The sequence below is a fragment of the Watersipora subatra genome, chromosome 4 (genome assembly GCF_963576615.1).
Source record: "Watersipora subatra chromosome 4, tzWatSuba1.1, whole genome shotgun sequence".
Classification (NCBI taxonomy): domain Eukaryota; kingdom Metazoa; phylum Bryozoa; class Gymnolaemata; order Cheilostomatida; family Watersiporidae; genus Watersipora; species Watersipora subatra.
In genome coordinates this window covers 10,611,891-10,622,813 of record NC_088711.1, presented here as the reverse complement: position 1 = coordinate 10,622,813, position 10,923 = coordinate 10,611,891, and the positions used below count along the sequence as shown (strand labels likewise).

Genomic DNA, 10,923 nt, shown 5'->3' with positions numbered 1-10,923 from the left:
ATATCTCCCATGCAGAGCAGAGATTTAGCAGATGAAAAATGCTGGTACGTAAAGAACAACTGTAATTCCAGTAGTTATTGGAGCATCGGGTGCAATAACACCTGTACATCAAATGTGACTTGAAATACATGCAAGTCTTGATCAACACAAGCGCATCGCGGAAAAGTGGCCTATTGGGAACTGTTAAGATCTTGAGACAAGTGCTCTAACTTCCCGGTCTCTTAATAGAGACCTGGGATGAGTAGACCCTACCACACGCTAGGGTTAACAGGGATGTGGAAACAATTCTTTTTATTATATATATCAACATCTTTCTTGAGGCTTTCATGCAAGAATATAACAACAAAGTCTCCGCAACTTTAAGCCTCCAACAAACGTTCACAGTAAAAAGTAGCCAATTATAGAGATAAGTAAGTCACATTTATCCAAAAGATTTACCCAGTAAATACACGTTTATCTAATCGTGGTCAATATCTCAGTATTATAATTTTGCTGTCTGACCACCAACATCTGTTACCTATGTTGTTATGTTTGAGAGACTTCAATATTTTGTTAGCTTGCATGGAGTATTAGAGACATAAACAATGGGCTAGCAAAGCCCGGTGAAAGATTTCAGAAATTACAGCTTTTTTTAGATAACAGCAGCCAAACGATCTACATGAAAAGCATATCAGTGAGATCAAGGGATATGCATACCTGCATCATTTAAATATTAAATATTTTATTAGCTTGTATGAAGCATTTGCTTCATACAAGCTTATCGTCATAGTTGAAACTTAGCTGCTGTAAACGTATCAGCCTTGAGAGTGTCATCGAAAGCTACCGCTACTTATGGCTAAGCATACTCTATATTACATTTTGTAACATGTTACTATTGTCATCATGTACTCTTCTCTTTCCGTGTCTCAATATGAAACAGCATACAGTCAAACAGACTAAGACTGGCCGCATAGCTCATACGACTTCAACTGTAACCAACTTACATTTCCAACCCACTAGGAGGAAAGGTTGTTTGCGCTTAAAGTCTTACGACGACACCAAACAAGTCTCTTCCAACCTAAAAAACTTGTTTTATCGAAAAAGCTGGCTAGGCGCTGCAGCCAGATAAGTTGGTTAGTAACAATACATTGATGTTCTCAGTTTATGCCTGTAGCAATTCTCTTGCGAATAGTCGGCACATGTGATATTGCAAACCTGTAAAATTAGCTGTTCAGAAGTATTAACTTTTCTACCATTTGTGAAGATGACCTTGACACCTTGACACCGCAGTTAAGTTTTCGCATTACTAACGCCAGTACCTTTAGTCAAGCCTATGAGGTATCGCATTACATTTCCTTAGCAATTCGAGCTTTCCAGGCTGTGGAATATGGCACACAACCTGCTATCACCTGCTATCACCTGCTATATGGCACACAACCTGCTATCACCTGCTATCACGCGTCTACCGTTCAACAGTTTTTCGATAAACATCTACAGTATATGGCACTATATGCTCATGATCATATTTTAGTTGTTCTGTATATTACTTTTGACAACTTTAGTATGTTTTCTAGAAACAGTCCCCCACTCCAGCTGGGTTGTCTTAAAACCTCCCCATAAATCTAATCAGTACATGCGCAAGGCTTACGCTGTCGCAGTCATTCCATTTCACAAAGAGAAGTGTAACATTACACTTGCAAAATATGAACAAGAGTCAAGAATTTCAAGTTTTACTAGAAACAGTAAATTGTGCTTTTGATTAAATTATTCATTCATTTCAAGACAGGCTACAGCAGTTAGCTGTTATTCCTTTCTTTGAAAAGAACATCTATCATTATTGCACAACTGACTAAGGCTGGCCTGAAATCTTTGGATGTCGGTTCACTTCAAGCTCAGGCTACTTATACTTGTCCGACTAGCTGATGCTCAAGGTCTCTTGGTCTAACAACAAGTTGCTATATACTATCAGCAGGGGTTGTTTTGAAAAATTCTGAATATTGACTCTCATCTGCTGGTGAACAACTTTCAAGGAGTGATGGCTATGTATCAATCTAACTAAAGCCTCCGATCTAAAATCCTTGCCACGGAGGCGTAGTCTAAGTAACGAGAACCCAAGTCTTGCTTCAGAACAGCTTCAGTTAATGGTTTGGAGTAGCTGAACGGCAAACAGGAAGTTGGAGTTTAACTTTGAAAAAACTCATTGAGCTCCCTTGCTACTAAGTTCAGCCAAGTTTCCTTAGCAATTGTTTCTGCAATAATGTTCTTGAAAAAACATACAGCCAACTTTACTGGCTTAGAGCAAGCAAAGAAGACAACTACTAGATCTCTCACAGATTGTCCAAACACACGAGTTGCTTCAGTTAGGTGCAGTATAAGCTCGCGTGTGATTGGGCAAATTATTATTAGCAAATCCAATATTTACTATATTTCTTCACAATAGTTGATTCAGTCATGCGTCAATGGCACAGGAAAATCTGAAACAGTATTCATTGTCCGAGCTCCGTTAGGTCTTTCTGTATACTTTGGTTGGGATATGCGCAATTCAAAAGTCTTCCGGCAGTTGCTGTTTGGCCACTTTTTTAGATTGCTTGCAAATTCCTAATGCATATGGGACAATTGTATGGCCCAGACCTGTTGCATTCAGATGTATTTATAAGTTTCCATTAAATAACGTAAAATAGATAGCTTGAGTTGGTGTCCACAAACTTTGAGTAGAAATGACTCAGCGCTTATGTTTTTAACACTTCTGTTGAGAATGCAATAGGTAATAAAGATTCTCAAGGGCTTTTACAGAGAAGTTCAAAAGCTTTTTTTCTGTTTCAATGTGTCCATTAGAAAGTGCTGCTGTTAGCTACTTGAAGTGCATGTTGGGATAGCTCGGTTATTCACACTAGATGGATGGCTCCCACTAGGTGGGCTGTTTATACTAGGTGGGCTGTTCATACTAGGTGGGCTGTTCATACTAGGTGGGCTGTTCATACTAGGTTGGCTGTTCATACTAAGTGGGCTGTTCATACTAACTGGGCTGTTTATACTAGGTAGACTGTTCATACTAGGTGGACTGTTCATACTGGGTTGGCTGTTCATACTAAGTGGACTGTTCATACTAACTGGGCTGCTTATACTAGGTGGGCTGTTCATACTAGGTGGACTGTTCATACTGGGTGAGCTATTTATACTAGGTGGGCTGTTCACATTAGATGAGTTGCTCATACAGGGTGTTCATATTAGTTATGATATGTTCATATGTATTAGTGCCAAGTGTTTTGTAGCTGAAAGGAAGAAAGAGCTTTCTCTAGAGCTACTTTGAAGCAAACTTAAAATTGCCAAAAGAAGACAACTCTCTTTGAATAAACAAAATCGTCTCACATGTTCATTGACAATAAATACTAAAACTTATACAAACGCACTTTGTTAGCCTTAAAAACATCCATCGCTGTTCTCTACACCCAAGAGTGCTCTGCTGCTAGATACATGTCTAAAAGCAACATCTTCAGCATTTTTATAAAGATCAAAGTTGTTCCAGTCAAAGCTTTTTTTTAGATTGCAAGCTTTCAAAATACACTTTATAAAAGTATTGTCAAATAAGTTTTGCAGGGATATTATTGGCAATAACATATAGTCTTCTAGTACTAACAACTGTTAGTTTAAAAGTGAAGTACTAACTATGGTAGCCTGCTGCTACTTCTCGGATAACTCCTGAAAGGACTTCACAGCTCCGGATTAAAAAACGCTACATATTTAGCATAACCCCTCCTGGTTTACTTTGTGCAGTCTGGTAATAATCCTAATTCTTTTAGCTACCCTCTGTTCCTCTTAATCACCAATTACACATTCTTCTCTTTGATGATTAATAATTAGAAGCACTTTTTACAAGCTAGGAAAGTGTATAACTTTGAAAAACATTTCTTGATGTTTTTCAATAGCGCTTTCATTACTGACAAGAAATACGTATGTAGTGATCTTGGAATACTCAAATTTACGGCAATATTAGCAAAACCAAATCGGCGTTAACAAGTTAGTAAAATCACCCTTAGTTAGTTAGTTAGTTAGTTAGTTAGTTACTACTGAGTGAAACAGCAATAAAGCTCACAATAACAATAATATACTCTGAGAAGAGATCTCAGCAGATTGTCCTTAGAAAGAAGGTGAACTTCAAATACATTGTACACCCTACCATTATCCATCTTACCAATACAGAGAGACACCTTAATATAATTGATTTTATGCAAAACGGTAAAGTTGTACAAAATAATTATTTATTATATTTCATCTTGACTGATTAATGAAAAAGGTCATGCCATATGGATTGCTTGGTACGTAACGTCTTACAAGAGCTTTATGGACATCTATATATTGACTTACGGACTATCAGAAATATTAGCTGGCTCTCAGCACTCCTAACAGTATAATTAGGGTTTAGAGTGGGGGTACGGCGAGAGTATTACCATTTAACTAGAGCTAGATATAATTAGATCTGCGTAGCCTTAGTTGTCTCACAATATTAAAATACAATATCTCACTATGCTTTGTAATCGTGTAGTAAATGCCTTGTACGACCTCGCAAAGTATTTTCATTCACTACTCTAATATTTTTCTAAATTTCACAAGGGAAGTCTTAGTTTTCTTAGACTACCAGAAATCATTTTGGCATAGTTTGATTTGATGAAAGGGCGCATCTAGTTTACATACGCAAATTTTAGCGAGCCATTGCTCAGAGAGTCTAACCGTAAATTTGCTAAGTGACTAGCTTTGGCTTACGATCATCAACTCAAAAGCATTGTGTATCTAGATTTACATCTAAATACTTTTTTAGTTGGTAAAACCAAAGCCAGCTCATTCTAGTATCATTGCCTTCCAAGACCACAACTAATAGGCAGATAAAAACCAAAATACCAACAATTGATTTGATGAATATCTGCCGTGCTACATGTCACACTAAGCTGTAAATAGGCAGCACAGCATGACAATAACTAAGTTTTTAAAAATATTGATTTTAAAAATTTTCATTTATGTTTTTATAATTTTTGAAAAGTATGATGTAAACTTATACATACTTTAACAAATAATAACTTTTTCTTCCTTTGATTACCCTCAGTGAAATTTAGAGTTGCTTCCCTTAGCCTGCCATTTGTTTAATGTTCATTCAGTAGACACGGCCTAGTCATAGTTATTGCTGCCTACACAAAGTTACATAAGTTCAATGAGAAAAAAATTCAAACATATGTCTGCTGTTATAATTCAAAAAATAAAAAATCCTATATTTTTCGTTTGCATAACAATAAGCAGGTTTCCAATAAACGTTATTGATAAATCTCTACACGTAATTATAAGGTAGTTTTTGTTGTCAGTTCTTGTAACAGCGCCCTAATTTGTTTACAAGATGTACAAATCACAATAGGCTTAAATACTTTAAACAAGTTGATGACAGACCATCCAAATTTCTGATAGAAGTAAAAGTTCCTTATTTTACTAGTTATTAAGCATAATTATAACAGTTAGTGCACGAAAGTATCGACTACTAAAGAATCTATTTGTTATATTCAATCACCATGTTCTCATTATATTTTGTGTGTAGACTTATCATTTGATTAGGAAGGGAATAATTTGAAAGCATACAAGTTATTTCACATTATAACACAAATGTCTATAACTACTCGGATTGTCATTGAATGATGGCTGCCAGACAACAAATGAAAATGGCCTTGCATCGGATTGTTTGCAGAAAATTGATTCACAAATTATTTTTCATACATAAGGGTATCGGATTCCTCTCGGTCTCCCTCTCAACCTACTTAGATTTTATGCCAATTCCGATTGCATCCAAACTCATTAATTGATTATAGCCTAAGTTATTTAAACACAACTGAATCATACTTGGGGGTGCTAACATTAACATTAGTTAAGTTTTCTGACTTCAAAAACTGGCCTTTTGTAATTTCCCTGCAAAAATGCTGCAAGTTTAATTCTAGATTAAAGTTTTTCTCTAAAGTTTATAATTTTATGTATGAACTTTATGAAAGATTCAATGCAATATTGGCAATATTTTCGAATTGGGATTGCTCTCTGAGATATTCAGTTTTTATAGCCACAATTGACAATGGTAAAATAGTGATGGCAATTATTTAATGTGTTTTTGTTATGGAAACTGCTCTTCTTATTCTTAGCTGCCATGATAAATGAATTCTGCCTTCAAGCAAGTCGGGCTTTCAATTTCCTGCATAAGATGTATTTTCTTCAAATAACCTTTTTAAGGTCACCAATTTATGTGAGTTATTTGTTCCTCTTATATGTACAAACCGACCATTATTCAGTATCCGCTGAATAATGGTCGGTGTATATATGTATCCTTTTCCTTATAAACCTGAAAATTTTAAAGGTATTCGGTCATACCTCAAACAGAGTCCAGCTCATGTGCACCTATAACTAACCATGAAGTAAAAGAACTTTCATATAACTAGCCAGTGTCTGATTGCGTGACATAAAATATGCTACCTTCCGGGTATTGTGTTCTTTTTTGTTAACATTGAGTATACAACTCCGATGTTATTTTCTTTTGGCAACAGAAATTTTTAAGTGGTTTGGAAGCATCTTAACAACATTTTAGGATATTGTTTAAATTTCTCTAAGAATCTTTCAGCCTGTTTTTAGGCAAAACTAGAATAACAACTAGCACATACACTACGTAAAATTGTATCTGATACATTGATTATCTATATTTGTGAGTGAAAGTAAAATTACAATTTTCTCACAAGCTTTAAATATTTTGTCTTATGACATGAGTAAACTTTGATGTAAATAGTTCATAGTAGTTTCCCAGTTGTTACACTGTATCAGCAGATTCTAGGAGTCGGCGCAATTAGCGCTTGTAGGTCAGCCCTTAGGCATATTCAAACTGCTCAAGCTAGAAAGGCAGCTTTACGTTTTAGAAATGCAGTTTTACTACAGGTTAAATCTTTATCTGAACACATTTCAGTGGAATTGATTATGAGATTATGGTAAAGAATAAAACCCACCAGAGATGTACTATTGTTTTTAAGAAAAGGCATGTATGATTTTTTGTATGGTTTAAGCAATTAAATGGTCATTAATCCTACTGTAGGCCAAAACAAGAAAAACACATTTAATAAATTTATTCTAGTTTTTGAAAGCATCAATGATTACTGCTAATAACTTTTACAAATTGAATTCGTTAAACCAGATGAAGTAGATTAGCAGCAGGTAAATGTGAGGAAGGTAGAGGAGAAAGAAGAGAGCATGGCTAACGGAAGAGAAAATAATCCAAGGTCAGAGTAGTCAGCAATAAGGGCTTCTGATAGCAGATGAGTTAGACAGAAAGGATTTAGTGAGACATGTTGAGGAGGTGAAGAAGACAATGTTTGGTGGGTGTCATTAATTTATAATCTAGCTCTTCATTAATTCTGGTCTGTGTGGTTTTGTCTGCAAAGTGCTTAGAGGAAACAGTTGAGCTAAGCTGTACTTCCTGTATCTGCCCCCCCCCACACGTGTCTTTAGGCATTCGCCTTGAGTTTTTGCAATCTCAGAACAATGAAACTTCTTTACTCAGTGTAGATATTGGATCAGGAAGAAAAGGTGTAGTTGAGATCTGGCTGTACTGCGGGAATGGAAGGTAGCGAAAAGAGTATAAATTCCATACAGGAAGAAGTACTTGGAACTTGAAGGCGTTTATTGGCTCATCCAACGATGAGGTTTGCCGTCATTGGCTGGAATCGTGATGCACCAAGATTGGACAAAAGGGATTGGACAAGAAAATGACTCAAAAGTAAACATATTTCTAAAAAACTCAAACCGAGAGATTAGAAGGTGTTTGTTAAAAAAAATCCAACTCGAGTTGGTCATGTGAATATGTGATGTACTTAGTTCATGTCTAGCTCATATCTTCATATCTTCATGTCTTAGTCATATTGTTTAGCTCATTCCTGATTCAGTTCTAAGACTGTCAACTCTAATAATGCTAGACTCAGTGGGATTTTGAGATCAGCATATTTCCGGGTTTGTGGTCAGTTCCTAAAAAGGCACTATAAAGTGCAAATCTGGAACAAACACAGAGGTTCCATGGTGTAACTATTTGCCTGCTGCTCACATTTCGAAGGTCTAACCATTGCCTTATTATACTAATTGTATTTAGCTATTGTATTTTGTGTGCATTATTAATGAACCCGTCTATTGGGAGAGATAGTTGCTTTAAGCCTAGTGGCTATATTATACTTCATGTGTCGCAATTCATCAATAGCGGAATTATCTGCTCTTTTAATATTTGCATACAATTAATAGACACGAGCTAATGTTCACATTTTATATACGCATAAACTATGCTAAGAGAAGTCCTTATAGTAACTACGTAGTATAATCATGTGTACTTTTAAGTACAAACAACTCCCTAAACAAAGGCTGTTGTTTGATGAAATGTCTGATGTTTGGTCAGAATGCAATCCATCAGTAACTGTGGAGGCACATTTGTAATGCAAATCAACGGCGATTCAATTGAAGCGGTTTTAACAAGGGTTTTTATAAATTATGGCAAAGCATGAACTGCAATACAGTGTCCGATTGTGATCTTAGAGAGAGTGCTGCTGTTCACTGGGTTTGATGGACCGACTGTAGTTTAGAAGTACCCGCGTGTAATGCTGCCTGTAAAAGAAATGCATACACAATTTTAATTACCATTTTTTCTATTACATTAACTGATAATACAGCAGTTACTGATCAATGGACACAAATGTCTTGGTAAACAACACCAGATAAGACCAGATGTGACTGAGTATAACTGAAATTTCGCCTTATGCTTCATTCTTCAGATGCATCTGTTTACTTCTTCCACAGTGTAAGGGTCCTTATTCTGAGTAGCTCCTGCTCTGGAAGGGTTTAGAGCAAGAGCTCTAAATCTCCTCTCTCGGTTTTTGGCGCTCTCTGCCAATAAAGTGCTGATCCTCACTCTCATCTTGCATTGTTGTACAATTTATATTGCATTCAAATGACTTTTATGCTGAATGTGACGCTTGAAGTAGTCCAGTTTCCACTTGCACCGCAACTTACCCTCCAAAAACTTGCTCGCTACTTTAGCTTTGTAGCACACCTTACAGAGTAAACCTTTCTTACTCATAAAATTTTTTTTATTACCTTTCACTAGTTTGTTTTCCATGTGCACATCTCTGACAGCCATCCCATCTTAAACGAACCACATTTCTTCTTTACTGGGTGCCTGGATATGCCCGTTCGTTTTGACATTATTATGATGGGTAAAGAATATCTTGCCTCAGGTCGCGCAGCCTCCACAGCAAACACGCCTCGCCGCTTGCAGCACCTGGGGTCAAGAACACGCAGGCGCAGCAGCCAGTAAACAACGTCATGACGTAAAGGCGTGAGCGAATCGTGTCAAATAACAACCTGGAATAACCAATCACATGTTGCATAATACGGAATAAACTATGTGTTCAGTTTATTTTCAATACTACATGTAGATGAATTTTTACTTTGTTCGCAGCTCAGATATGTTGTGCCAGTGCGCATTTGCTCAAAAACCACGCTTATAGGGAACAGTGGTGACAAGTTGCTCGCTGTCTAGAGACTAGCTTGATGAGTGTAGCTTTCCCATTGAGTACTGTGGAAAAGTAAATGAAGTCAAGTTCTACTGCTTGCAACATCTTATTGACTGAAAACTAAGCACTAGCGCCTCACATTTCTTTGTGCGCAACCAACAGCTTTGTTTTTTACAATGATAAAACATCATTATTGAAAGAATTAATTGAGGTACATGTATTTATAAAATCTCAGTTCTGGTAAAAATGATCACAGGTGAAATTTGGTGTACTTCTGCAATTTGCATTAGAAAGTTTTGGTAAAATATGGCAGAAATAAGCAGTATATATATTGAGAATATGTGGTTTTGAAATGTTCTGAATGTCTGTTACATGGTTACTTTAGATAGATAAGCCAAATATGTTGTTGAAGAATTAAAGAATAGCTATTCACAACTTAGTTACCTTTTTTATGTGGCTTGCTAACAATTTTCAGCTATGAAAACCCATTTGAAAGTTTTGCAATACTCCAAGTTCTTTTATTTTTCCCTTTCTGCTATGTTTCATTGAATGTATTAGAATTTTAAATTACAATCAGTCTTTTAATTTAACTATGAACTTTAGCAACTAAGCTACAGTATCTAGCGATATATTTGATGTGAATGCATTGTTTGCAAGAAACATAGTGTAACAGTTTAAATGTAACTGATAAAACTAAAACAAAATTTTTTGCTGAAATCATAAATATTTGGTACCTGCAATCAGATATTTGTAGCATGTAAAATGTAGTGTTTAGTTTTCATTCTAGTTTCTAGCTTCCAGTCTCTACTAAAATCTCTAGTCAAGTCTCTATTCAAGTCTCAATTTAAGTCTATATTCATTTTTATAGTCAAGTCTTAAGTCTAGTCTTTAGTCTAGCATATAGTCAAGCATTTAGTCTAGTCTCTAATCAAGTCCTTAGCTAAATTTTTAGTCAAGTCTCAATTCAAGTCTCAATGTAAGTCAATATTCAAGTCTCTAGTTAAATCCTAGTCAAGTTTCTAGTCAAGTCTTTATTCAAGTCTCTATTTAAGTCTCTATTCAAGTCTTGAGTCAAATATTTTCCATTTCATTCAATTGTTCAATCATTCCTTCACCTACACTCACTCAATCATTCACCTGATTGCCACCCAATCTCTCCCACTCTGACCAACTCATACATTCAGTTGCATACACCCTCATATACTCGCTCGTGCTCAAACTCCTTCTAATCTGCCCTACTCGCTCATTTCACAACTCATGCCCTCCTTTCTTTCTTCCCTCCCTTCTTTTTTCTCTCCCTTTCTCCTGCTCCACACTCCTGTTCCCTTCTCTATACTTTTCTCTCTTCCTGACTCACTCTGTCAATCAATAATTTACCAATCTA

The 10,923-nt window shown here is 36.1% G+C and overlaps 1 protein-coding gene across 1 annotated transcript; it reads right to left on the bottom strand.

Moving 5' to 3' along the window:
- Window positions 1-2,826: 2,826 nt before the first annotated feature.
- Window positions 2,827-3,192, bottom strand: LOC137393905 (uncharacterized). Its single transcript, XM_068080619.1, has one exon. It carries the CDS (start codon window positions 3,190-3,192, stop codon window positions 2,827-2,829), a length of 366 nt encoding a protein of 121 aa, XP_067936720.1.
- Between the last annotated feature and the right edge of the window lie 7,731 nt (window positions 3,193-10,923).